This window comes from Dipodomys merriami, unplaced genomic scaffold (assembly GCF_024711535.1).
Source record: "Dipodomys merriami isolate MVZ:Mamm:240054 unplaced genomic scaffold, mDipMer1.0.p SCAF_51, whole genome shotgun sequence".
NCBI classification, from domain to species: domain Eukaryota; kingdom Metazoa; phylum Chordata; class Mammalia; order Rodentia; family Heteromyidae; genus Dipodomys; species Dipodomys merriami.
The window spans coordinates 2,589,592-2,617,332 of record NW_027206080.1 but is presented as its reverse complement, the minus strand read 5'-3'; the positions used below and the strand labels follow the sequence as shown (position 1 = coordinate 2,617,332).

General features: G+C 45.8%; 2 protein-coding genes across 12 annotated transcripts in view; one reads left to right on the top strand and one right to left on the bottom strand.

The window, feature by feature from the left end:
• The first annotated feature begins 564 nt into the window (after window positions 1–564).
• Tbce (tubulin folding cofactor E) lies at window positions 565–26,467 on the top strand. Of its 4 annotated transcripts, XM_069998094.1 has the most exons (17): window positions 565–645; window positions 7,116–7,245; window positions 9,810–9,894; window positions 11,653–11,838; window positions 13,341–13,429; window positions 16,620–16,719; window positions 18,437–18,539; window positions 19,609–19,685; window positions 20,334–20,429; window positions 20,706–20,770; window positions 20,855–20,919; window positions 21,202–21,354; window positions 22,108–22,261; window positions 23,724–23,792; window positions 24,561–24,620; window positions 26,159–26,250; window positions 26,375–26,467. In XM_069998094.1, exons 2-17 carry the CDS (start codon window positions 7,146–7,148, stop codon window positions 26,465–26,467), a joined length of 1,587 nt encoding a protein of 528 aa, XP_069854195.1. In that variant the 5' UTR covers window positions 565–645; window positions 7,116–7,145. The 4 variants fall into 4 exon arrangements, with proteins under 4 accessions (XP_069854195.1, XP_069854194.1, XP_069854196.1 ...); XM_069998093.1 differs by having other exon boundaries at window positions 26,159–26,394; XM_069998095.1 differs by lacking the exon at window positions 23,724–23,792 and having other exon boundaries at window positions 26,159–26,394.
• The window catches only part of B3galnt2 (beta-1,3-N-acetylgalactosaminyltransferase 2), a 49,990-nt gene continuing 22,890 nt past the window's right edge, over window positions 642–27,741 (bottom strand). For 2 of the 8 annotated variants that reach the window (XM_069998098.1, XM_069998097.1), the window contains exon 12: window positions 19,850–27,720. In XM_069998098.1, coding sequence (XP_069854199.1) covers window positions 27,562–27,720 — 159 coding nt within the window. In that variant the 3' untranslated portion in view covers window positions 19,850–27,561. Of the gene's footprint in view, window positions 1,269–16,893; window positions 16,967–19,849 lie in introns of those variants that run through there. The other 6 variants (XM_069998099.1, XM_069998101.1, XM_069998100.1 and 3 more) reach the window with 6 other exon arrangements.

Below are 27,741 nucleotides of genomic sequence, written 5' to 3'. Positions count from 1 at the left end.
ACCAGGTAAGGTGAGCTGCTGTAAGTGGAAAGCTCGGATCGAAGCTCTGCAGCTGTATTGGCGCGTCCTCCAGGCCAGCGGGGACATCCCGTCCTCACTGACGGCTTCCAACAGATCACAACTACATCCTCCCGCGATCAAAAGCAGATTCACGCTGGGTGTCCACCTGCGGGAATCCACGCGCCTCGAGAGGTTCGCCCGCGCCGTCCCCGCCGCAGCGCGGAGCGTCCCCGCGGGCGGAGCCGAGGCGCGGAGGCCGCGTCTCCGGCGCTTTCCGCGAGCGCACTCACGCGAAGGTTGCCGAAGGTCGGCGCCCGCAGCGTGGGAACCCTGCCTCACATCTCAGTCCATCGCGTTCCGGAGGCACCGACGCGCACCCGTTCCGTGACTCAACCTCCCTTCGTGGTAGAGAGGAGACACGCTCGCCCGGGACCCGAATTCTATCAGAGCGTGCGCGGTTCACTGGGTTTCCGGCCGCCCACCCTGTCCAACTTCCTGTCTTCGCAGCGGCGGCTTTCACTCCCGGGAGGACAGGGCTTTCTTGTGAAGTCACTTCCTCCCGCAGACGGAAGCTGCGTTGCTGGTTAGCGCGAGGGGGTTTGACGTGTCGGGTACGGTCGCGTGGACTCCCGGGAGCCCCGAGAGGTGAGTTTCGGGGCGGGAGGGGCTCACGGGAGTGCGCCCGCGTGCCCGGAGCGCCGCGGCCCCGGTGTGGGCACCCGGGCTTCCTTGCGCGGCCGCTCGTGGTCTACGCCCCGACGGGCGGGTTCCGGGGCCGCCCTGCGGCCGTCTCCCCAGGCGGCCCGCGGGCCGGGCCCCGCTCCGGGCCGGAGCTGCCGCCGCCGCGGACGGGGAGCGCCATCAACCCGCCGGGCCCCTCTGTAGGCGGCGGCGCCGTCGGGCCGCCGCTATGCTCGCGTTGTCGGACCGAGGACCTTTGCTCCGCCGGAAACCCCCGGCGCCGTCCCCTCAGCCTCCTCGCTGTAATCTGCCGGTACACCCGAGGCCGTCCTTCATCCTCAGAAGCCGGGCACGGCCCCTCGCGCTTCCTTCGCCGGTGCTAGGGTCACTGCCACATGACGCCGATGCTGCTGCTCCCCTTTCGGTCGGTCTGCCTAGCAGTGTCAGGGGGCCCTTAACAAACAATGCTCTTCAGAAAAACCTCCAGGCGCTACTTTGTTCAGTCGGGGAATTCACTCAGCCAGATGGAAGCCACATTTTGAGAGGCGGAATCAGCAGTCTGCTAGCGGACTCGAGTCCCAGAGAACCTGCAGCCCCGAAAGCAAATAAGGCAAAAATCACATGATTGGAGTGGAAAGCGAAACTTAATAAAGTGTTATACTTAAGCAAAGCAAACCAGGGCAACGGTCAGGGCCAGTCAAGGGCAAAACTTTAATGGATCTGCAATGTAGAGAATGACCTTTTTCACCTCTAGGGTTTGGGGAACCGGGTGTAAAGCCCTCATCATCTGTGAAGATGCCAGGAGCGTGAGGACCAAATGGCACTACTTAGGCCCACTATATCCATATTTCAGTTTCACTGGATAAAAGTGAAATCTTTAGGGCATTGGTGGCTAACGCCTGAAACCCTAGCTTCTCACAAAGCTGAGATCTGAGAATCATGGTTCAAAGCCAGTCCAGGCAGAAAAGTTTGAGAGACTTTTACTTCCAATTAGCAAAATGCCTGATCTGGCTGAAAGGATCCTTCACGTCCATTCCAGGGGACCACCGGAGGCAGGCAGACACAGGAGAAAGATTATTACAAAGTTTATTAGAGGGGCCATATTTCCCATTTGGCATCTGTCCCTACGCAGGTAGCAGGAGGGTCTGGAGGCAGGAAGTGAGGTAGGTGGGTGCCCAGGTGGGTCTGGGTAGAGAGAGGGAGTGGCCAGCTGCAGGGCAGGAACTCCTGGGCTGGGAGGAGCTCAGGTGGCCCTGAAGACCAAAGGTGGGCATTACGCTAACACTGGCAGCATAGCTCAAGTAGCAGTGCCTGGTCCTGAAAAGAGGCTGAGTTCAGTCAAGCTCTAATATAGACACACACATACTTTGACTCTTGATCAGAATTTTTATTTTATTTATTTATTGTGTCAGTTGTGGGCCTTGAACTCTGGGCCTGAGCGCTGTCTCTCAGCTCTTCAGCTCAAGGCTAGCGCTCTACCACTTAGCTACAGTGACACTTTCGGTTTTCTGGTAGTTTATTGGAGATAAGAGTCTTATGGACTTTCCTGCCCAGGCTGGCTTTGAACCTCAATCCTCAGATCTCAGCCTCCTGAGTAGCTAGGATTACAGGTGTGAGCCACCAGCGCCCGGCTAGATCAGAATTTTTACCCTGCAGAGTTAGATTATTTACTCTTAAAGTGATGTCTGTAAGCAAACATCCTATATCATGTCAGAGTTCACATATTTTTGTAATATATAAATGAACATTGACCAGTAAAACTAGTAATAGTTACTATATTTTGGTGAGGTTTTCCCCATTTGGTTTAAGTCAGTTTACTGTACCTTTTAATAAGGTATTTAGGGGGAGTGTGTAAAAAATTAGTTTAACACTTCAAAGTTTATAAAAGAAGTATATGCATTTGCTGGGAATATAAGTAGGAAGGATAATTAGAAATACCTGTAGTAGGTTAAATGTGCAATGACAGTTTTTCCAAAAGTAGATATGGACAACCAGAAAACCAAAATGTGACAGTTTAACATTCACTGGGAATACTTTAGATGGATTGTGGAACAGTGGTTTTGGAAAGTTCGATGGCAGCTGTTCAGAAAAGTCACAAATACACTTCAAATATGCTCCATTTGTTTTGTTTATTTATGATGGCTTAGGGATTGAACTCAGGACTTTGTGCTCTACCACTTCAGTTACACACCTTAGTCTTCCTTTTTTTCTTTCTTTTTTTTTTTTTTCCCTGGGGCTTGAACTCAGGGCCTGGGCACTGTCTCTGACCTTTTTTTGCTCATCACTCGAGCCACACCGCCACTTCTGGCTTTTTCTGTTTATGTGGTACTAAGGAATTGAACCCAGGGCTTCATGCATGCTAGGCAAACACTATACCACTAAGTCACATTCCTAGCCTATTTGTTTTTTCTTTGTGCCAGTCCTGGGACTTGCGCTCAGGTCCTGGACACTGTCTCTGCTTTGTTCTTTTTTTGTTGGTTGTGAGGCTTGAACTCAGGGCCTGGGCGTTGTCCCCAAGCCTCTCTGCTCAAAGCTAGCACTCTACCACTTGAGCTACAGGGACTTTTCTGCTTACCTCCCAAAATGTGGCTTCTCTATCTCACAATTGAATCCCCATATAACACTACCACTTGAGCCACAGTCCCACTTCCTTATTTTTGCTGGTTAATTTTTGACAAGTCTCATGATGTTAAGATCTTGGCTGACTTCAAACCATGATCCTCAGATCTTGTCTTCCTAAGGAGCTAGGCTTACATGTGTGAGCTACCAGCACCTGGCTTTCAGTCATTTTTTTTGCTTTCAGGTATTACACTTTTTCCCCAATGCAAACCTGAACTTCACTTCTCCAATTTATACAATTGACCTTCATTATTTACTTTTTTTGACCACCACAATTGACCTTCATTATTTACTTTTTTTTTTTTTTTTTGTCAGTCATGGGGCTTGAACTCTGAGCTTGGGCACTATCCCTGCGCTTTTCATCTCAAGGCAGCGATGCCAGGCTTTTCTCTAAGCTTTTAGTTAATTCATGGGCCTGTTACAAAAACACTGAAAATAGACTGGAAGCAAGTTGTCTTTGTAGTGAGAATGACAGTGTTAGCCTTTGGAGTTTGAGTACTTACTAAGATTGACTGTAAGAATTCTATCTATAAGCTGGGCGCCGGTGGCTCACACCTGTAATCCTAGCTACTCAGGAGGCTGAGATCTGAGGATCGATGTTCAAAACCAGCCCGGGCAGGAAAGTCCAGGAAACTTACCTCCAATAAGCCACTAGAAAACCAGAAGTGGTGTTGTGGCTCAAGTGGTAGAGCGCTGGCCTTGAGCTGAAGAGCACAGGGACAGCGCCCAAGCCCAGAGTTCAAGCCCCACGACTGACCAAAAAAATGAAAATAAAAAATTCTATCTATATCCAGTCCATAGGGTTGAAGTTAATATGAGTTGGGAATTACAGTATTTTCTCCGAGACCTTGAGATCTCCTCTTCTATTTCAGATTCCTTTTGTCTTTTCGCATCGCTCATGGCCAGCTACTACATATCATTTTAACCAAGCTGAGCATGGTGACCCATGTCTGCAATCCAAGCACTCAGGAGGCTAGGGAAAGAATCAAGATTTCACAGTCAAAGCCGGGCACTGGTGCCTCACGCCTGTAATCCTAGCTACTCAGGAGGCTGAGATCTAAGGATCATGGTTCAAAGCCATCCCGGGCAGGAAAGTCCATGAGACTCTTATCTCTAGTAAACCACTAGAAAAACCGAAGTGGCGCTGTGGCTTAAGCGGTAGAGTGCTTGCCTTGAGCTAAAGAGCGCAAGGACAGTGCCCAAGCCCAGAGTTCAAGCCCCACGGGGACCGACCAAAAAAAAAAAAGATTTCACAGTCAGTTTGGGATACACAGCCACTTTCTCAGAAAAGAACTAAATCATTACCATAGTATCATAATTCAGCTAAAATTATTTTTAATTGTAAAAATTCTTTAATATCACCAAGTAGCCAATGTTGAATTTTTTATTTTCATGCTTTTTTTTTTTTTTTTTTGGCCTGTCCTTGGGCTTGAACTCAGGGTCTAGTCAGCAAAATCTGTGAGACTCATCACCAATTAACCACCAAAAGATGGAGACAGAGATAGAGCTCAAGTGGTAGTATGCTAGCCTTAAATGGGAAAACATGAGCCAAGAACTCTAGGATGTGTTCAAACCCCAGTACTGGTGAACACACACACTGTTATGCCAAGGTCGCAGGACCCCCACCAAGAAGACCACCCAGAGTCAGGCTCTACAGCTGTTTTATTTAAATGGGCTGCAGCTTGGGCCTTGGTCCTACACTCCGACACAGCGGAGCCCAGGAGGAAGGCCCTGAGCTAAGGATTTGCAGAGTTATAAAGGCACACAATCAACCAGGTGTTTGGATTACCACCACGTGTTGCTCTGTTAGACAGAAACAAGCAACAAGTGGTCACTGCCTCAAAACTTAAGAAATGTACGCATTATCCTGCCCATGTAATTGTAACCCCTCTGTACAGTATGTTCACAAATAAAATTAAATTAAAAAAAAAACTTTAACCCTTCAACACAAACATTTATACAATACAATTGGTTGACATTACTCTTAATTTTTTTGATAAGCTGTTTTTTTTAAATTTATTTGTTTTTATTTTTGTTTTTGTTTTGGTCAGTTGTGGGGCTTGAACTCTGGGCCTAGGCACTGTCCCTGAACTTTTCTGCTTAAGGCTAGCATAGTGCTCTACCACTTAAGCCACAGCTCCATTTCCCACTTTTTTTGTTGTTGTTGTTGTAATTGGAGATAAGATCTTCATGGACTTTCCTGTCCCAGGCTGGCTTTGAACTATGGTCCTTAGATGTCAATCTCCTGAGTAACTAGGAGTTTTGCTAACTTCTAGTCTCAGTCACTGATTACCCTACTCGATGTCCCTGGGAGCTGGTGTTAACATATGTATACCATCATGCTCAGCTTCCTCCCTCTTTGTTTTTCTGTTAGATTTGCTTGCTGAAGAAGCACACTTGTTTGCCTTGTGCCAAGCATTGCTCAGTTTTCTGCTTTCCTGTGAAGCTGGAGGGGTCTAGTTGCCTTTCTTGTACAGAAGATAATTTTCTCTCAGCAGCTGAGACACTGGCCCTCCACTCATTTCACTCAAGGCTGGTGTTCTATTACTTGAGCCACAGCTCTACTTTTTAGCTTTTTGGTAGTTAATTGGAGGTAAGAGTCTCATAGACTTTCTTAGCCTCCTAGAAGCCATCAGTACAGACATGAGCCACCAGTGCCAAAGCCTACAGGTACCTTTTCCGTGTCGGGGGTTTGGTTTGGTGCTTTTTGTTTTTTGTTTGTTTTTTCCCCCTCAAGAGTTTACTTAGTAAGGGGCTGGGAAGTTGGCTCAGTGGTAGAGTGCTTGCCTTGCGTGCCTCAGGCCCTGGGTTCGATTCCTCAGCACCACATAAGCAAAAAGAAAAAAGCCGGAAGTGGCGCTGTGGCTCAAGTGGTAGAGCGCTAGCCTTGAGCTGAAGAGCTGAGGGACAGCGCCCAGGCCCAGAGTTCAGGCCCCACGACCGGACCCAAAAAAAAAAAAAAAAAGTTAGTAAAGAAAAAATAAAGACCACTCAGGAGAGTGAACAATGGGATTGGGAAACTGGTTGTCCCTCAGGTACCTTTTGTTTTGTTTTGTTTTTTGTTTTTATGGTCTGTTGTGGAGCCTGAACTCTGGGCCTGAGCATGGTCACTCAAAGCTAGTGCTCTACCACTTGAGCCACAGCACCACTTCCAACTTTTTCTGCTTATGTGGTGTTGAGGAATCGAACTCAGGGCCTCATCATGCCAAGACAAGCGCTCTACCACTGAGCTACCTTCCCAGCACCCCTTAGGTACCTTTTAAGACCTCTTTATTTTTAGGGTTCTGATTTTCTGTGTGTTTAGTACTTGAATTGTTATGTGTTACTTGTGTTGTTTTCTGTGTCTGAGCAGAGGAAAGCGTTCCATTTGCCTGACTTTTTACCTTTTTCTCCATACTCTAGTCTTCCCTTCTGTTCCCCTTTCAGTAAATGATGGAATAAACCAGTGTGAACTAGTGAGAGTTAAACAACATTTAGTAAATACGTAAATATCAGTGTGTAGCTAGGAAGGTAAAATGAAAATAAAAATATGTGACATAAGATTACTGGGTTCTTCATCGAAACGTGAATAGTAAATTGGTCAGAATCACTGACCTGGAGAATACTATGTGAAGGTTAAAAAAAAAACAGTCTTTTGAGTGTGGTGGTACCCACCTATGATCCCAGCTACTACACAGGCTAAGAACAAAGGATCATTAAGCCCAACTTCAAGACTAACTTGTACAAAATAGTGATAAAAGATCTTGCCTGAAATAAATAAAACAAATATTTTCAAATAATCTAAATTCTCATCAGTGTGGTTTTCCCACCCTTAGATCTCGTATTTTGGATCTGGCTGTCTTATAATGAGTGACACTTTGGTGTCAGGTATCATTGGCCGAAGAGTTGAAGTCAATGGAGAACGAGCAACTGTGCGTTTTTCTGGTGTTGTTCCACCTGTGGCAGGTGAGTTAAGGTATTCGTGTGTGTATATGTGTTTTATGTTCACAGATTATAAGGAAATTGACAATTGTCTTATACTTCCTGTATGCAATAGCTTTAGAATAATGGCGTTATTTCTATGGTTTTAATTATACGTTACGTAAGTACTTAGTGTTTCTATTTTATCTTGTCAACCTTAATTTTATTTATATATTTATTTATTTTTGGTGCTGGTCCTGTGGATTTAACTCAGGCCTCAGTTTAGTCTCTAAGCCATTTTGCTCAGGATAGTGTTCTACTACTTGAGTCACAGCTCCACTTTCAGGTTTCTAGTGGTCAATTGAAGATAAGAGTCTTACTAGCTTTCCTGCTTCAGCTGTCTTTAAGTGGTAATCATTTGATCTTAGACTTATAAGTAGTTATAGGTGTGAGCCACTGGCGCTCAGCTTAAAATTCTAGAGCTAGGCGCCAGTGGCTCAGGCATGTAATCCTAGCTACTCCTGAGCTCTGAGGATCACAGTTGGAAGCCAGCCTGGGCAGGAACATCTGTAAGACTCATCTCTAGTTGTATAACTCAGAAAAGCCTGAAGTGGCCCTGTGGCTTAAGTGGCAGAACACTAGCCTTGAGCAAATGAAGCTCAAGACAGCCCATAGGCCCAGAGTTCAAGCCCTAAAACTGCCCCCCCCCCAAAAAATCTATTCTAAGCAAACTTTAACACTTGTCTTTTGGGGAACTCTACCTACCTATGACCTCCCTCTCTCCTCCTGTTCCTCCCTCTCCATCTCTTCCTCCGTCCCTCCTTCCCCCTTTTTCTTTTGACACTGGTCCTTGGGCATGAACTTGAGGCCTTGTGTTTTTGCTTAGCTTTGTTTCCTTAAGGCTGGTGCTCTACAACTTGGGCCACACTTCTATTAATTGATGATAACAGTCTCTTTAGATTTGTCTTACTGCCCCTCCTGGCTTCAAACCTTGATCCTCCTCTTCTGAGTACCTAGTATAGATGTGAACTACCAGTGCTTGGCAGGATCTTTCTACAAGATGAAAGCAGAGAGTAGACTATAACATCTATGCATAAGTCTGTGTCATAAGTGCTACAAAGGTGTTGCACAGTGCGAAGATGGCTTCTCACACTGCATACAAATTATGTGAACTGTGTTGTGTGGCCCTTGGTCCACTGTCCGGCTGATCTGTCAAATTCTTCTCTGTTGGTCAAATACTGAGTGATATCCTTCTAACCAGACGATCCTCAGGGCTGCACCCTGTCAGCAGGGAGCAGATAGGAAATCTTGGATATGGTCAGCACAACTTGAGTTGTCCTCAAGATGTCTAGAGAGTCAACTGCCTTCCTGACTAGTTGACCTGCATTCATGAGTACAGTCCTGCAGTTAGGAGATCAGGGTTATTTTCTCTAGGGCTTTCTGAATCGGCATCTGTGGATAACTTAGTGGTTTTGCCTGGGCTGGCCTTAGACTCCAGTCCTCCAACCTCCACCTCTAGAGTAGCTGGGTCATGTTAACTGATTTTTCATTTTAAGTGTAGATGTTTGCTTTTCCAAAAATTAAACACATTCATGTAACAGCCTCATAGGACATAAGGAAGACGCCATGTCGTTACATGTGGTAATAGTCCTCAGTGCAGAATTGCATTTCCTTATATGAATACATTCAGTTTATCAGTTCTGTAATTGTTCAGTCCAATTGTTCTTTTTTTTTTTTTTTTTTTTTTTTGTCGGTCATGGGGATTGAACTCTGGGCCTAGGCGCTGTCCCTGAGCTCTTCAGCTCAAGGCAAGCGCTCTACCACTTGAGCCACAGCGCCACTTCTGGTGGTTTATTGGAGATAGGAGTCTCACGGTCTTTCCTGCCCGGGCTGGCTTTGACCGAAATCCTCAGATCTCAGCCTCCTGAGTAGCTAGGATTACAGGCGTGAGCCACAGGTGCTCAGCAAGCGTCCAGCAAGTAGATTGTTCTTTTACTATTGCTATAGTACTTAAGTGATAATTCTCAGATAGGTTATATGTACATAAATAAGCTTTTGACATGAAATATAACCAGAAATGAAAATGTTGAATTGTAATGTTACTATGGAGTATCTACGCTTAACTGTGATTTAAAAAAATTATCAAATACCGTTTAAGAGTCTCTACCAGTTTTTATTCCCACCAGCATGGGTAGCAGCTAAAGTATTGCTTTTCATTTTCCAGCTACATGTTTGCCATTTTCATGCCCAATTAGGTAATGACTCCTCTAAGCCCTCCCTCATTATGTGAAATCACAGGGTTTACTCTAGACTGGTGGCCTGATTCATTTAGCGTGGTATCTTCAGAATTCATCCATGTTTAGTATACTCAGTAAGTTGAATTTGCTGTTCTTATTTTTACCATTGTGGACTTTGTGGGCTTTTTTTTTTTTTGTGGGCTTTGTGTTTGCTGATTAAAGTTCCATCGGTACAGGTAACTCATTTGTTCCCAAGACTCTCCTCCCCCAATGCTGTGTGTGATGGTGCCCATTGTAATTTGCACCTGCTCACAAAGCTATGGAGCATCTCTACCGCCTTCTGTTACTCATGTGCCTTTCTTGTTCTGCTAGGACTCTGGTTAGGAGTAGAATGGGACAATCCTGAGAGAGGAAAACATGATGGGAGCCACGAAGGGACTGTGTATTTTAAATGCAGGTAACGTTTCCTAATGTGTCATCATGGTTACTCAGTGACGATCATACTCAAGAGTAGAGAAGAGGGATGGAGAAGAGGCTTGCTGGGCTTGTGGGACGGTTAGGGTTTAGAATTTGGGTATTCTGAAAGATTGATTTTATTTGTAGTTTTACTATTGGTCTTTGTAGAAATTTATTCTTATTTTTTTGTTTGTGGTAGGCCTTGAACTCAGAGCCTGGGCACTATTCCTGAGCTGTTTTTGGTCAAGGCTAGAGCTCTACCATCTTGAGCCACAGCTCCACTTCCAGTTTTCTGGTAGTTAACTAGAGATAAGAGTCTCACAGCCTTTCCTGCTTGGGTTGGCTTCCAACCGCAATCCTCAGATCTCAGCCTTCTCAGCTACAATTACAGGCATAGAGCCACCAGCGCCCAGCTAGAGTTTTGTTGTTGTTGTTGTTTAATTTGTTGATGCTATTCATAATTTTCATAATTTTATTGATATTATAGAGGTGATATACAGAGGGATTACAATTACATGAGTCAGGTAATGAGTTTTATTCTTTAAAAAATAAAAATCAGAAGCCAGGTGGTGATGGCTCATGGCTGTAATCTTAGCTGAGATCTAAGAATCATAGTTCAAAGCCAGTCATGGCAGGAACATCTGAGACTCTTATCTCCAGTTATCCACTGTGGCTCAAAGTAGTAGAGTGCTAGCCTTGAGCAGAAAGAGACAGACACAGAGCATGCCCAGCAGCCCTTCATGGAGGTCTTGATGTAGGGACATGGGCTCAGCAGTAATGTTCATGTGCAGACTGCCCACTGTCTTGTCCCATTTCCCCTTGCCTGTCTTCTCATGCAGTCAGGCTGGAGAGACTTGTACCGTCTGCCAGGGGCTTTTTCTTTCATTTCGTTGAAATAGGCTTTTTTTTGGTCAGTTGTGGGGCTTGAACACAGCCCAGGCTCTCAGTTCAAGCCCCACAACTGACCCCCAAAAATTATTGCTTCTACCAACAGATGTATTAATTCCCAGCCTTTGCCCAAATGTAGACATGATCCCTTTGCCATTGTGTGTGTGTGTATATATATATATACTGTGTTCCCATTTTTTAAAATATTAACAATATTTTGTTAGTAGGTTTTTATACGTTGAATTTTCAAAGGATTCCATTGGCCTGGCTTATTCTAGTCCCCATCTGTCTGGGCACTGTGGTGGTTTCCAGCATCCTCAAGTCACGTGAACCCTCGTGTCCTTGGATTTGTGTGATTTTTCTGAATTTTTTCCAGTTCTGTGGGAAATACTTTCATTAATTAAAGCAGTATATTTTCATCTTTAGCACAATAGCATTCTCTTGTAATCTAATATTTTGTTTCCTCTAATGTGAATTAGTCATATTTCTTACCTATTCAAAGAGACTTCCCATAGTTGGGTAAGCTCATATAACCCTTATATTTAATTATACTAATTATACATTTTTCTCTATTGTATTGCTTTCACTTGTGTGCTGATTTGTCTTTAGTGTGTGTGTGTGTGCCAGTCCTGGGATAGTGTGTGTGTGTGTGCCAGTCCTGGGACTTGAACTCAGGGGCTGAGCACTGTCCCTGAGCTCCTTTTGCTCAAAGCTAGCTCTCTAACACTTGAGCCACAGCTTCACTTCCGGCCTTTTGTGGTCAGTTGGCGATAAGAATCTCTCAGACTTTTCCTGCTTAGATTGAAGAACATTGCATTTTTGGCCCAGTCTTGTTAGCAAGACAGTATTCCTATGTTAATTTCTTTTCTAGGTACCCAACTGGAGGATCTTTTATTCGTCCAAACAAGGTAAATTTTGGAGTGGACTTTCTCACTGCACTAAAGAAGCGATATGTGCTAGAAGACGGGCCAGAGGATGATGAGAGAGAACAGGTTGTTAGAATTGGAAGTAAAGATGTGGAAACTGTTGGTTTTGACTGTATCTTAAAGCAGCAGAGGTAAGTGGTCCAGTGTCTGCTAGGTAGAGAATGGAAACTCCCCTGACAAAACGTGGATGCTTGAGGCTTGTCCTTTTTACACAGTGACTTGAGGAAATGGCTCAAGTGGTGGAGCACCAGTGTTGAGCAAAAAAAGCCAAGCGAAACACAAGGCCCTGAGTTCAAGTACAAAAGACATAAAAAAATAAATAAATATCCAAACTGGGCACTGGTAGCACTCACACCTATAATTCAAACTACTCAGGAGGCTGAGATCTTAGGATCAGAGTTAGAAAGTCCATAAGACTCTTATCTCCAATTAACCACCAAAAAACCAGAAGTAGCACTGTGGCTCAATGTGGTAGAGCTGTAGGCTTGAGCAGAATTGCTCAGGGACAATGCTCATGCCCCAAGTTCAAGCCCCACAACAGACAAAAAGTAACTTTTTCTATCCAGTGACTTAAAATCAGAGAGATCTCAGGAATAGATTAATTAATATCCTTATTTTAGCACGGGGTTGATGGGGTTTTCTACATGGGACTCAGAACATTGACTTGCCCATATTCACCGCATTGTAACAGAGGCTAATACTCTGGCCCTTTTGTATTGAATGGTGGCGTGTCCTGCTTTGTGACAAGCCAGGCATGGCAACATGTGCCAGGGAGGCGACAGGCACCAATCAGCAGGCCATGGTTCTATCCTCTGGCAGCTGGGAGATGTGGGCACTATGTGTACTAGTGCACTGAAGCAAGACATGGGGCTGGTCCAGGGTGCCTCCCTGGAGAGACTGTTCACGACTGCCTGTGAGGGACAAGCTGACCCTCAACAGAGGAGTGAACATGGTACATGTGTACAGTAAACTGCTGAACGGGAAAAGGAATGTTTCACAGCTCCACCACTGCCACAGGGTCTACTGCTGAGAGAAAAGAAAACTTGTAGGAGGCTCTGATATAGAACACTTTTTACATCTAGTTCATAATGTGAAAAAGTACTCTAATAGTTAGGGGCATGGAAGTGAGATTAAATAAACAAGCTGGGCCCTGTGGTAGTCACAGGTGTGAAGATCAGGAGGCTTGTGGTTTTTGGCCAGCTCAGGAGAAACTGTTGGGGATAGCAGTATGTGCTTGTGACACCAACTACAGTGGAGGCAGGCCAAGGTCAAAGATTGTGGTTTGAGGCTAGCTTATGACAAAAACACATGACCCTGTAAGAAAAGAAAAACTAAAAAATGCTGGGGGTATGGCCTGAGTGGTAGGGTGCTTCCTAGCAAGGACAAGGTCCCAGGTTCTAACCCCAGTACTAGAGGTCAACATCCTGTGTGGTGGGTGGGGAGAGCAGCTTGTGGCAGGAATGAGGAGGGTTAAACTTATCACTTCTTGTAATGCTTTGCCCCCTCCGTAGGGGCAGGTATTTGTATTTCTGTCAGGTTTCAGTAGCTTTTCTTGTGTGAAATGCTGTGGTTTAACAAGGCTCATGGGTAGCATCCATGCCTATGTGTACATGTGAACTCTGTTTTCATGCAGTCAGCTGAGCAGGCTGCGGGACATTTCTCTGAGGAAGTGTGCAGTGTGTGGCGCTGGTGAGAAAGGAAGGATTGCCGAAGCATGTCCTAGTATCCTTTTCATGGAGCTTCCTGCAGACCCTTCCCAGTGGGGCTAGGGCCAGGCCCTGCTCTCCACTTTCTCCCTACCAGCAACCTAGGGCACATGCATCCAGGTAAACTAGTGATGATCCCAGGCCCCTCTGCCTGCTTGTATGACTCACCCTACTGGGTGAGGTATGAAGTAGAAATTTTTAGATGGAGCTCTCAGGGAGGAGTATCTAACCTGAGCAGGCCACCACAGCCTGGATTGATAATTTTATATGACCCTAGTGAGATTGTCAATGTCCCTATAGCCCTTGGCAGGGGAAAAAAAAAAAAGGATTCCCAAAAGCCTGTTAGGGGGACGCAGCTGTGTCAGAAGTGTGAGGAGCAGAGGATGGAGGATGCCAGCTGTGGCCCTAGACACCCTCTGCCACCTGCCCTCCACCTGACTGAGAAAAGGGCACCCTGGCTCTGGCTGCCCATGGCCCAGGCCTTCCCTGTGGACATGTGCTTTTACTACTGCTGTAGATGTTTCCCCTTATGGTGTTTACGCTGAAGATAAAAATGTCAGCACTGAGTCCTGACCAACTGCCAAGTCTAGTGCAGGCTGCCCAACCTCTGTGTGGCCATTGTGCAAAAGGAAGCAAATTGTGGTCAGCTTTATCTTCATGAGGAGATGCCAGATGAAGTAGCTTTGTGTGGAATGCCCTGGCAGTGCGGCACTGAAATTGAGCAGAGCTCCTGTGGTACTGCCCCGGTGCAGATCCGTGTGTTTGGGTTAAAACTCCAATGGATTTGCATGAGGTGACATAGTTATCTGTTCTGTGCCTGGGTTTTCTTGTGGGAGAGTGGAGTATGGAAGGCAGCACTGGGGACACAGGCAGCAGAGCTGTTGGTAGAGTGTGGCTGCTCTCTCCTGTCTTGTGCAAGATGTTGCCCGGTGCCCTGGCGCTTCCAGCATAGACTGTCTCCCAGCATGACTGCACCCACGCCTCTCTACTTTTCCAGCTGTTTTTGTTCCATGTCCAGACGTGTCTCAGAGCCAGCCCCTTCAGCTGCTTGGTCTTCCCTCAGTAGCTGACAGTTCCAGATGTACAGGCCCACACTTAATGACACTTGTCTCACCAGAGCTGCTGCATGGACTTCCTAACCCTGGAGCTCCGCCCCGGTCCCTCTAGTAGTCCTAGTAGTTCCCATGGCTGGTGGCTGGCAGGACCCTCTTGATCTAACCTGGTCTTCAGTACCCAGTCAGCCTCTTCCATGCCTTCAGGCACGCTGGAGAGGCCTGACCTTGTCTAGGCTGAACTACTGTGTCCTCCCCAGGTCTGCTTCCCTCAGCTGACCCCAGCTCCCTTCAGTTCTCTGCTCACAGAAAGTCTTGTGAGGGGGGCTGGTTCTCCCAGAGGGCAAACTGTCCACAACCCTTCCCTGAACCCTGCCATACCCTGTCCCGCCCACAGGCCTGTCTTAGTCGGGTAAATGGGCCTTTTTGTTCATGTCTGTCCTGTTGGAGTGGCCCTTCCCTTGGGGCCTGTGCAAGCTGTTGTCTCTCCAGAAGGACTTTGAAATGCAGTGTCTCCCACTGACCCCCTCCCAGGCACCACAGGGCCAAGCCTCCAGTGGAGCACTCAGAATCCTTTCCCCAGAAACAAGTGTCCCCAGGCTTCCTGGGGAGAAGGCTTACCAGGCACACATACCTTAGGTGTTCTCCAGTGCTGCAAGGTGTTTAATACATCAGCTTGAGCCACTCCTCACTTCTGCTTGCCTTTGATAAACCATGTTTTTGTTGTTTTTTTTTTTATTGTAAAGACACTACAAAGGGGTTACAGTTTAAACTGGTTTTTATAATGGCCTTTGGCTCTGGTGTGTGTGTGTGTCCATCTGTCCTGGGGCTTGAACTCTGGGCCTGGGCACTCTCCCTTAGCCTTTTTGAGAGAGAGAGAGAGAGAGGGAGGGAGGGAGGGAGGGAGGGAGGGAGGGAGGGAGGGAGGGAGAGTGTCCATCTGTCCTGGGGCTTGAACTCTGGGTCTGGACACTCTCCCTTAGCCTTTTTGCTCAATGCAGAGTGTGTGTGTGTGTGTGTGTGTGTGTGTGTGTGTGTGTGTGTGTGTGTGTGTGTGTGTGTGTGTGTGTGTGTGTGTGTGTGTCCATCTGTTTTTGCTCAATGCAGTGTGTGTGTGTGTGTGTGTGTGTGTCCATCTGTTTTTGCTCAATGCAGTGTGTGTGTGTGTGTCCGTGTGTGTGTCCATCTGTTTTTGCTCAATGCAGTGTGTGTGTGTGTGTGTGTGTGTGTGTGTCCGTCCATCTGTCCTAGGGCTTAGCCTTTTTGCTCAATGCTAGCACTCTGCCACTTTAACACACCTCCACTTTAGGCGTTTGGGTGGTTAACTGGAGATAAGAATCTCACAGACTTTCGTGTGTGTGTGTGTGTGTGTGTGTGTGTGTGTGTGTGTGTGTGTGTGTGTGTGTGTGTGTGTGTCCATCTGTCCTAGGGCTTAGCCTTTTTGCTCAATGCTAGCACTCTGCCACTTTAACACACCTCCACTTTAGGCGTTTGGGTGGTTAACTGGAGATAAGAATCTCACAGACTTTCCTGCCCAAGCTGGCTTTGAACCGTGATTCTCCTGTCAGCTTTCCTGAGTAGGGTTTGTAGGCATCAGCCACCAGCGTCCCACTGACAAGGAATTTTTATTGTTGTTCTGAATGAACAGTAGATAACTGGTTGTTCTGGTGTTAGGGATGTAGCCTAGGGCTTTGCACCCGACTAGGCAAGCCCTCTCCCACTGAGCTACCACCCCAGCCCAACAACTGGACAGCTGAAAAGATAAAGTACTATATGTTCATGAAAAGCAGATGTAAACTGAAAAGTTTAAAATCCTAGCTGGGACAGGCACCAAAACAACAACAAAATCCATGCTCCACAATTACGAAGCAATTACTTTTTTTTTTTTTTTTTTGGGTCCGGTCGTGGGGCCTGAACTCTGGGCCTGGGCGCTGTCCCTCAGCTCTTCAGCTCAAGGCTAGCGCTCTACCACTTGAGCCACAGCGCCACTTCCGGCTTTTTTCTTTTTGCTTATGTGGTGCTGAGGAATCGAACCCAGGGCCTTGAGCATGCAAGGCAAGCGCTCTACCGCTGAGCCACCTTCCCAGCCCCGAAGCAATTACTTTTATGTTTTCCATGAATGGTTTCAAATCATTTCTTAACCTGTGCTTTTAGATATTAGGGAAGTGGATTTGTCTCAGAACCTATTATCATCCTGGGATGAAGTGACTCAAATTGCTGGTGAGCTGGCACTTCTGGAGGCTCTTAACCTCAGGTATGGACTTGGTCTGCTTGCTTGTCACAGAGTAGACCCTCTCAGGTTCGGTGGGATAACCACTGGGCTAAGTTGCTGCCTGGTGGGTTCAAAGCTCAGATTCACAGTACTTCAAGGGCCGCACACTGATGGTTATGTTTAGACAGTCACAGAGGCATCATCTTGGGAATTTACCTGTGTGTCCAGACAGGGGCAAGGCACATGGTGTCTCGAGCCTGTGACAGTGAAAGGTAGAACACTGGCGGTGCTACGGTAGGTAGTCCAGGAGAGAAGATACACACAGTGAGAAGTGCTTGTAGTTTCATTGAAATACTTTTAATTCAAATTTCGTAAGTATTTGCCTTTGCCTCTTTTACTAACATCAGTTTCTCAGGCTTTTTGAACTTTGTTTTGTGTTTATGTGCTGGTCCTAGAGCTTATATACTCAGGATCTAGGCACTGTCCCTGAGCATTTTTGCTCAAGGCTAACACTCTACCACCACTGGAACTACAGTTAGTTCCACTTCCAGCTTTTTGGTATTTAATTGGAAATAAAGAGTTTCATGGATTTTCCTGCCCAGCTGGCTTTGAACTGTGGTCCTCAGATCTTGGCCTCCTAAGTAGCTAGGAATACAGCACCCAGACTTTCCTGGACATCTGTTTAATCTCAGAATGTTAACTTTCCAAGTGCTCAGCACTCCCCTTTATTTACTTTTTGGTGGTGCTTGGATGGAACTCGGGACCTTACACTGCTAGGCAAGTGCTGCACCACTGAGCTCCATTTTTCATTTCTCTGTCTCTTTCTTGTAGACAGGCTGGTTTGGAATTCGCAGTCCTGCTTCAGCCTCTCCTGAGTGCTGGGGGTTGTAGCCATGTGTACTCCCTGGCTCCCCTTTTGTTCTCAAACCAATTTCACGTAATTTCTGTGACAGTACTCAGATCTCAACAAATATGGCCCCAAACAGAGCTAATGTGCTTAAACCGATGCTGGTGTTTGCTTGTTAGAAATGTGGGCTAATGTTTTTTAATGGTATTTTAAAGTGACTGTGAAGATCAAATCTGTGGTGAGACTCTCAAGAGAACTTGAGGGTGCCCTTTCACCAACTTTTTTTTTTTTTTTTTTTTTTGCCAGTCTGGGGCTTGAATTCAATGCCTGAGCACTGTCCCTGTGCTTCTTTTGCTCAAGGCTGGCACTCTACCACTTGAGCCACAGCACAGTACTGAAGAATTGAACCCAGGGCTTCATGGGTGCTAGGCAAGCATTCTACCACTAAGCCGCATCCCCAGCCCCTTTCATTCACTCTTAACAGCACCAGGACTGACTGACTGGGGAGGCAGAATTATAGCCCACATGCAGCTCTCAGTAAGACATCTGATGCTGAGGTTTCATCTTACAGTGACCGGAGCCACACCCAGCCAGGTCCATGCCGCTCACATGGGGCCAAGCCCGGGAAGACTTTTGTGCCGGGTCAGATGCCAAACAGTACAGATGGACTCATTTTGACTCCCTTTGGTTGATAAAATTCCTCTTCGTTTATGGTGCTAGGAGATGGATCCCAAGGCCTTGCATAGACCAGGCTGGCATCCACCACTGAGCCCCCTCCCCAGCCCTAGGATTGCACCTGAGGTGAAAACACACCAAACCCCTCATATGAAATCTAATGGTTGCTTTCCATGGCTGGCTGCGTTCTGACTCCTGTATAGTAATAAGCACCTCTTATCTTCTTTTTCTTCACAGTGAAAATAAACTACAGTTTCCCTCTGACTCACTGTCTCTAACCGGAACATTTTCTACACTGAAAGTTTTAGTTCTGAATCAAACAGGAATAACATGGGCTGAGGTAATCACATTTCTTTGGTTTATCACACAGTAACAAGCAATTTAATTTTTTTAAATAAGGAATTAAAGCGTAACGGTGATTTTATTTTAATCACCCTATTATCCAAACAACTGTATTCCTTAAACAGCTTGCCAGAAAGGAGTTAAAAGTGTCATTGTAGTTAAGTAGATTTTTGGGGGGTAGGATTGGGATTTCAACCTGGCCTCCTCATGTGGGCTGAGCAGGTGCTCTGCCACTTGAGCAGACCTCCAGCCTTAAGTGGAGCTTTCTGTCTCAGAATCCATGTTCTTCTCTCCCTCCATTCATTTGAATTTCTTTTGGGGTCTTGAATGACATTGGGTCATGAGGAGAGGAGATGCTGCATCTTTAAAGGCAACAGCCTTAGCTATTGATAAATAGCTCAGGCTAATGTTCTCAGGCAGAGGACAAACAGCAGAGCTGCTTACCTTTTCTGTGTAAAGGCCTGCTTCCTGAGAGCTGGGCTCTGGAGTGGACTCATGGGTCCTCGGCACAGCCTCGTGTACTTCTATCCTGCACCTTCTCTGACTAGGGCTTTACCACCTCCATGCCCCCAGAGTGTGCTTCCAAGCTGCTGTCTCACCTATAATCCTAGCTACTCAGAAGGCTGAGATCAGAGGATCTCAGTTCAAAGCCAGCCTGGGCAAGAGTCTATGAGACTCTTATCTCCAGTTAACCACCAGAAAAGTAGAAGTGGTGCTGTGGCTCTAGTGGTAGAGCACTAGCCTTGAGCTGAAGAACTCAGGGATAGCACCCAGGCCCAGAGTTCAAGCCCCACGACCAACCAAATAAAAAGCTGGATTGGAGGGGTTCAGAACCAGCTGTTATCAAGCAAGTTGAGCAAGTGCAAGATCCTAGGTTCAAACTCTCATAATGGCCCCCCCAAAAAAAAATGCATTCCCTTTACCATTGTTCCACCACCATTTTGCCTAAACAGCCTGTGTGACTGTGTCCCCAAGGCACTGTATTCTGAAAGAGTAACAAAGGGAAGGAATGCCTGTAGAGCTCTTGCAGTGAGGACATTAACCTTGAACTCCCATTTTCTTCCCAGGTGCTTTGGTGTGCCCCAGAGTGGCCAGTCCTCCAGGAACTGTACCTAGCCTCCAATGGTATCTCCATCTCAGAAAGGTGATGGGGCTACTCACATGATGGGGGTCATACTTCTTGTCACCTCTGGTTAAATCTAACACTAGCTAGCTTCTGGGAGGACAGGCCTTGCATTCAATGGAGTCAGACTGTAGACTGTCAACTGGAACACTAATAAAGGAAACCAGGTAGGAGAGACAAATAGGAACATGGTCTAAATTAAGTTTTTATTGCTTTTCATAAACATCTGACTTCTGTTTCTAAATGGAAGTTCGTTCACCAGATACGTAAAATGTGTTCTCTAAAATGAATTAAATGTTTCTTCATCTGCTCTTTTGTTAATACATATTAAATTACTAGGGAGTCTAATTAGATCTTGTGGTGCAGAACAGTTTTATTACATAGGTAAATGCAAGTATTTCTCCAATTAAACTTTGGGATAGTTGTGGGTTCACAAGCAGTTATAAGAAAGAATAAACAGAGATCAATCACCATTCCTCAGTTTCCCCAATCAGGTCCAAGTACACATCTGTGGTCCTGTAGCATCCTGACTGAGCTCAGAGCATCTCCTTTACCACATGGGTCCTTCAGACCTGTCCTTGTGGTCAGAAACGGGGGAATGGGAAGTAGAGCTGAAGCTTTGAAAACAAGTGAAATTAATTTGAGTGGAAACTCCTATTTCCCAAACAGACCGACCGATGTGCTGCAGACAGTCAAGTTATTAGACCTTTCCTCAAATCCAAATATCGATGAAAACCAGCTATTCCTCATAGCCTACCTGCCCAGGTAACTGGCCTTGTACATTGTGGCCAACATGTGATGGTAATATAATTCCTGAACTGAGTGGTGCCTTTTGGAGAATTTTAAAGTTCACTTATACAGCATGGACTTAGTACATAATTTGAAGGATGGAGATTTGAGGCTGGTGGCAGTGCCAATGCCTTCACATAAACTTGGGGCCTATGAGTTGTTTAGCCTGACCCAATGGTAGGCTCCAGATGACTAGAAGGACACCAAAACAGGTCCTGTCTATGTAATCAAATTTAACACTTTTGATTTCAGATTAGAACAATTGATCCTTTCCAACATTGGACTCTCTTCTTTACATTTTCCGGATGCTGGAATTGGTATGAACATCAGAGAACTCCCCTTTCTGTTATGCTTGAACTATTTTACTTCTGCAGTGTGTAACCTTAACTCTATTTTTTTAGGGGGTAAAACATCAATGTTCCCAGCCTTGCAGTACCTGGTGGTAAATGACAATCAGATATCCCAAGTAAGAACTGCCTCAGGGCAGGCAAGCTTGAAGGTTTCTTCTGAGAAAGATTGAAGGGTGATGCTTCCTGAATCTTCTCAAAAGTGAAAATTGTTGTGCAAGAAGTTAACTTAAAGCAGACCACCATTCCTGCCAGTGGCAGAGCGAAGTCTTTCTTCTGGTGGGGTGCTGGGGTGTGATGCCTTGTGTTGGAACTGGGGACTTGGGCTTTTCTGTGGTTCAGGGAATCTGGAAAGGATGGCCTGACATGTTTTCCTTTTCTTTGCCTTTGTGGGGCTTCAGTGGGCATTTATCAATGAGCTCGATAAGTTGCAGAGCCTGCATGCCTTGTCCTGCATCAGAAACCCCTTGACTGAAGGAAGCAAAGAGGTGCAGAACACACGTCAGCTAATCATTGCCAAAATTGCTCAGCTGAAATCCCTGAACAAATGTCAGGTGAGGCCTCTTTTGAGATAAGATCTTGCTCTGTTTATCCAGTCTAACCTCAGATTGTTCCTCTGCAATCCTCCTGACCCAGCCACACAAGTAGCTGGGATCACAGATGTTCATCACCACTCAGATTATTGAGTGAGATCGTATTTCACTAACTTTTTATCTGGGCTGGCCTCAAACCATGAGCTAATCAATCTCTGCTTCCTCAGTAACCATGATTACAAACACAAGCCTGGCTAGATCTTTTCCAGATTAGAAAATGGATGGGTTAAAGCTACAAAATGATAGTGGACCTTGCAGAAGGTATCAGATATGTCTGTCTCTCAAAGGGTAAAATATTAGCCTTATGTGTTTTGCTTATGTGTGTCCCAGTCCTACAGAAAAAGATTAAATATGGCAGTGCCAGAAAGAACTCTCTCTGCTGCCCTCTGACAAAGGGACAAGGGACTCTAGCACACTGTCCTCTTCTTGGGGCAGTGAAGGCAGAGAACAGACTGCTTTAGAGTAGGTAGGCCGTGCCTGGCAGGCGCTGTGGTTCTCATCAGCTTCTCCTGGCCCCTAGATCGCAGCCTTGAGACCCCACATCATCCAGCAATGCTCAGTGGACAAATACTCTCAGGTAGAGAAGGGTAAACTGCAGTGTTAAAGGGACAGGAGCAAGTGTGATGACCTCTCCTCAGATGATGGGCACAAAACACAGCAGCTTGCTAGAAAAAGGCTATTCCACAGACTTGTTTTTCTGTCACATGAACATAGATTTTCCCAGAGGAACGACGTGGAGCAGAGCTAGATTATCAGAAGGCTTTTGGAAATGAGTGGAAAAAAGCTGGTGGACACCAGGATCCAGACAGAAACAGACCAAATGAAGAATTTCTTGCTGCCCACCCTAGATTCCAGCTTCTCTGTGACAGTAAGTCCATGACAGCCTTCCAGCTGGGCCATTTGCTTCTCTCCCTGTACTCACCTAAATGGATTGGGGCTGCTTCCCACTGAGGGCAGGCAGCTAGCAAGTGTCTCTCCAGGAGACTGCTGAGGGATCTGAAAGGAGTTTTGTGCCTGAGGAGGGCAAGCAGTTAAACCTGTGCTCACCTCAGCTATGGGGTTCCACTTGGGGTTGGGGAGCACACACTGTGTCTCCCAGCGCTCCCTGCATCATGCTGATGCACCCAGGTGAGGGTCTAGTGATGATGTGGGTCTGCCTTGTGCTCCTCCTCTTCCCAGTTTGGCATGTGCTGTGCATGGTGGATTCTCCTCATCTGCCACCTGGTTCTTTGGGTTTCGCAGCTAAGAATTCTTGTGTCTGTGTCCTGATAATTCTATCCACTGACCCCATTTCAGCCCTATGCAGCTTTCCCTTTTATATATTTCCTAATGCAAGCTTGCTGCATAAATGCTTCTCTGAGGAAGGAAAGTCACCTGTAGGAATTGAATTCATATTTACCCCATCAGTTGTCCTAGTTTCCTGGCTACTCTAGGTGAATTTTCCATCACAGGGGTGAGAAGGAAAGTTATAAGGCAGCAGCTTGGATGTCAGCATTTTGCTGCTGAGTGCCAGGGACAGAAGCAGTACTGGAGTTACAGTACTGGGGCTCAGTGTCCCCATTCCCCATACCTCTCACTACAACACTCTTGGTTCCTGTTAACCCACAGCAGCCTTGACCCACATATGACATGAAGAATTGCAGACAAGAAAACTTGATTATATTTTAAATTATATCTCAGTGAAGCAATGTAGGGAACAAATTCTTTGTTCCAAGTATCCACACTATGTGCCACCTGCCATGAGGCAGCTGCCCCCTCACAGCTGCAGTATCCCAAGGCCTTTGCACATGCCCACAAGGGACTAAGGTGATGTCTATTAGGATGTATTGTGAAAAGTGCTTTATTGACTTCTTGTTCATTTATAAATTAAATGGTCATAGGTATGTCCATGTAGAAAACAAGCCTCTATTGGTCTGGTTCTCGAGGTCTTGATGGGTCCCACAGATGAGAACACTGTACAGCATTTCCAGAAAAGGCAGTGGACCAAGTGACCAGTCTTGGCACTCAATCATGAGGCTAAACTGGGCAGAGGTGTCCAAAGGGGAGGGATCAATTTCCTACACCAAACCTCTGAGTAAACATTTGAGGTGTCCACAAGCGCCTTGCTTTGTGGGGCTGGCTGAAGTTGGGATACACAATGAGGTGAGTTGAGGGAGATGGGGTGTCTTCCCTCGGCCCGAGTAGAACACTGCTGATGGCAGCATGGCAGAGCAGCTGTGGCCAGGCTTGTGCTAGCAAAGGAGAAGGTGCTGTGGACGCTGATCTATGTTTATTGTTTCCCTTTGGGGACACTGGTCTTTATTCACCCCTTCTTATCTTTTCTGCAATAGAATATGGCACGCCTGAAGATGGGGAACTCAAAGTACAACAGCCATTCATGCTCAAAAATCAGCTACTCAGTAAGAACCCAGATTCTCTTACAGCGTGTGTATTTGCACTTATATGCTAATGCACTAGCAGCAGCTTGGTCGATCGTATGCATCTCAAGGAGAGTGGCAAAGATATGAACTTTTCAGTATCAATCAAATTCTTACACTTAGTATTTTTGTAACTCCCAGGCTAAACTCGTTTAATGGTGTCACCAATGTTGGAGGTGCATGAGTTGTGAACTGCACTCATTTGCAAATTTGTGATTTTTCTTAAACCCACTTACAATTGAGGGCATACTGAAAGAGAAAGGGAAAACAGTACACTGTTGGCCTGGTTGTTTTGTCAGTCATGTAACTTGAACTCGGGGATTGGGCTCTGTCACTGAGCTTTTATGTTCAATGCTAGTGCTCTACCACTTTGAATCCCAGTTCCGTTTTGTTTGGGGGGTACTTGATTGGAAATAAGAGTCTCACATGCTGGCTTCAAACCGCTATCCTCAGATCTTAGCCTGCTGAGTACCTAGGATATTATGGGCATGAGCCACCAGTACCAGGCAGACTAGTTTTTGTTATAAATAAACTAAGTTGGGGGGGAATTAGTGTTTTGTTGGTTGTGGGGTTTGAACTCAGAGCCTGGGCACTGTCTCTGAGCTCTTCAGTTCAAGGTGTGCTCTACCACTTCAGCCATTTCTGTTTATGTGGTGCTGAGGAGTTGAACCCAGGACCTCATGCATGTAAGGCAAGCACTCTACCACTGAGCCACCTTCCCAGCCCCTTGTCTTGCTTTTTCTCTTAAAGCACTGAAGATAAAATACCCAAGTCAGCTTGACCAGCAAGTTCTGGAGAAGCGACTGCCAGGTAAGAATGAACCTGTCTTTACCTTCCTCATAGCTGTGGGTCACAGGCTTAGATAGGAGTCAGCTGGAGCTAAAGCATTCATTTGTATCTAAAATCGTGGCTCTTAAAACCCACTGCTGTCACTAACCCATCATCAGTCATGCACTTCCCAGCCCCCGAGAACTCGGCTCTCCTGGGTCTTGGTCACATGCACTAGGAAAATTTCTATTAAATTAGAAGTCCCCACCCCAACATGTGATTATGGAGGGCCATCTAAGCCTCCTGCAGGTTGCCACCCTGGGGCTTAGGCAGAGATTGTAGTCCTCCCTTTGGGGTCTTTCTATCTCTTTTTAAGAGACAAACCTGAGTGCACTAAACGGCCAGCCACTGGGCAGGATGACTTCCTATATTCAGTTCCTACTGTCCTACACAGATGTTTTTAATGGACACACTGAAATGGTCTCCCTTGGTGGGCTGGGTATGGTGATTCATGCTTGTAATCTTTGCTATTCAGGAGGCTAGAAATCGAAATGATCATGATTCAAGGCCAGTCTAGACACAAAGTTCCCAAGACTCCATTTCAACCAATCAAGTTAGGCTTAGTGGCAAGTGTCTGTCATGTATATGGGGAAACATAGATAGGAGGATCACAGTCCATGCTGGCCTTAGCAAAGAGACATGTACTTCCTCCCAGGAGCTTAGAACACAGGCTTGGAAACATGTAATTTGGCTTTAGGCACACAGGTAGATACAAAGACAAATGTTAAGAATGTCATGTTACTATACAATTTAGAGGCTGGCACATATGAGGAATATGCCATTTCCCACAGGTGTGCAAGGCTTAGCCCCTCACTCGCCACCCTCCAAATAAGGAAACCCATCTGTATTCAAATGAGAGCAAAGTGGAATGAAATTCCTACAAAGTTTCTATATATCCAGTATACAAACAAGGGCAGTTTTTATTCTAAAATAAACATTTATTTATCACAAGTTCCATAAAAGCACAGCTTTTTACAAAAATGATTTGGTAGAAAAATATTTTACTCCATTGTGGTATTTGTGGGTATACCACACTATCGCTGTACCTCCAGCTAAAGCTTCAACAAAACTAACTTTTATGAAAATATCCACTATCTACTGCAACCTATCTTTGGAAAGACATTCTAGCGTGTTCTGAACAGGCCAAAGCATTTGCTTGTTGGTTTCACTCCCAGAGCTGCTGGTTGTGTTGTATGTTTCTGTGTCACAGGGCTGCTTATAGCAGTGGCAGGAAGGTGAGGATGAGGGGGGCCCTGCCATCTCTTAGTCCACGCTGTTATCTTAGAGGGGAAGCTGAGGCTGGAGACTGTCCTTGGGCTCTGAGCCCCCTCCAACTTGCTGTATATGCTGCTGAGCAAGTGGGGTGCCACTCCTTTTCTGTGCCACTGGGGTCAGACATTGATTGGCTCCATTTCAAATGACAAGGAGGGGAAGACTCAGCCTTCCCTACTCCCTTCCCTCACTGCACTGCCCTAGCCTCCCATGAGCTGGTTGACAGCTGTTTTATTTTCCCTTGACAGACTCCATGACAGTCCAAAAGGTGAAGGGACTACTCTCACGGCTTCTCAAGGTTCCTGTGTCAGATATTCTGTTGTCATATGAGAGTCTCAAAGTAAGTTCCCAGCGACAAGTCCCCTACAGTAAGACCTGCCATCGGACTGTTCCTGGGGCAACGGTGTGGCATGTAGAACATGCCTTGTCAGCACTTATTCACACTCACTTGGTTCTAATTTTAGATGCCGGGCAGAGAAATTGAACTACAAAATGACCTAAAGCCATTACAGTTTTATTCTATGGAAAATGGAGATTGTCTATTAGTGCGATGGTAACGACCAATGGTGGATAGACTGATGGGCCCACTGGAAAAACCATATTTAGGCTTGTATATATAATAGCAATAATAAAGGCTTTGACTAATGACTTTCTGATCTTATATAGCTCATTATGGGAAGACTTAAATACTAAAAAAGCTTGCTAGTTGAATGAGTATAGACATCATAGGGTCTGTCATAAGACTAGTTTCAATGGAATTCCTATTGGGACTGCTATCTTCTCAGTTACTAATAAATCAAGCTGGTTAGTGGGGAGACAGGCTCTCCTCTGGGTGTACGCCTTCTATTTTGAGTACTTAAAAAAAGTTAGTCATACCTTGCCTCGTAGTTATACCTCAACCTGAGCATATCCTCTGCAGAAGATCACCTGACTAATCATTTTAAACCATTATTAGGCAACGATAGGAGGGAAGCAAAAGGATTGACTCCAAGTGTCTACCATTTAGAAATCTCCACGGCACTAAACCCTGAGAGATGTTTTATTCACATTCACAAAAAATTCAGTGTTCAATACAAGTGCTAACCATATGGTCTTCAGGATCTGGATTAAATGGCAAAAGGGAACTTGATTTAATCGTATAAAAATGGACATATTTTAAAAAAGGTTGCCCACTCAGTCAGATCCTCCAAGTCTGACATCATTTCCAGGAACCTCAAACTTTGGTTTAAGTGACCACTGCTCACACAGCATTGTTTTGTTTTTTAAGTCTGCACTTGCTCTCATTAAGCTATTTCTACAACCCAAATTGAGATTCAAACTGAGTTACTACTAAAAATTTCTGAACTAGGCCATGTTTTAACAAAGTAATCATGATGGATTTCTAATTAGAGACAGTGCATCAGGACTTAGAAATATTTCTCCTTTTATAAAAAGTTTGGTATCTTTTAAATCTTTCAATATATAAGTAAAAACTTTTCTTATGCTACAGTATGAATTGACTAAGGAGATTTGTGCAAACATTAAGACACATCACACTGCTTACAGGTTAAAGTGCCAGCCAAGAACCATCTAGAAAGACTTATTATTTTCCTATTGCCAAACATTGGGCTTTTCCTTCTGACTTCAAGGTGGCAATCCTCGTGCCCTGTCCTTAGCCGCTGCCCGCTGACTCGCTGCACCGGGCATCACACTGGCAGGGGTCACCGCAGCGCTCCTTCAGCTCCCACAATGCCCTCAGCTCCCGTGGCGAGTACTGAGGAGAGGACAGCATGCCCGTCTCACATGTCTTCTCACACAGCCACAGGCTGTCCTAGGGAGAGACAGCGCGTGC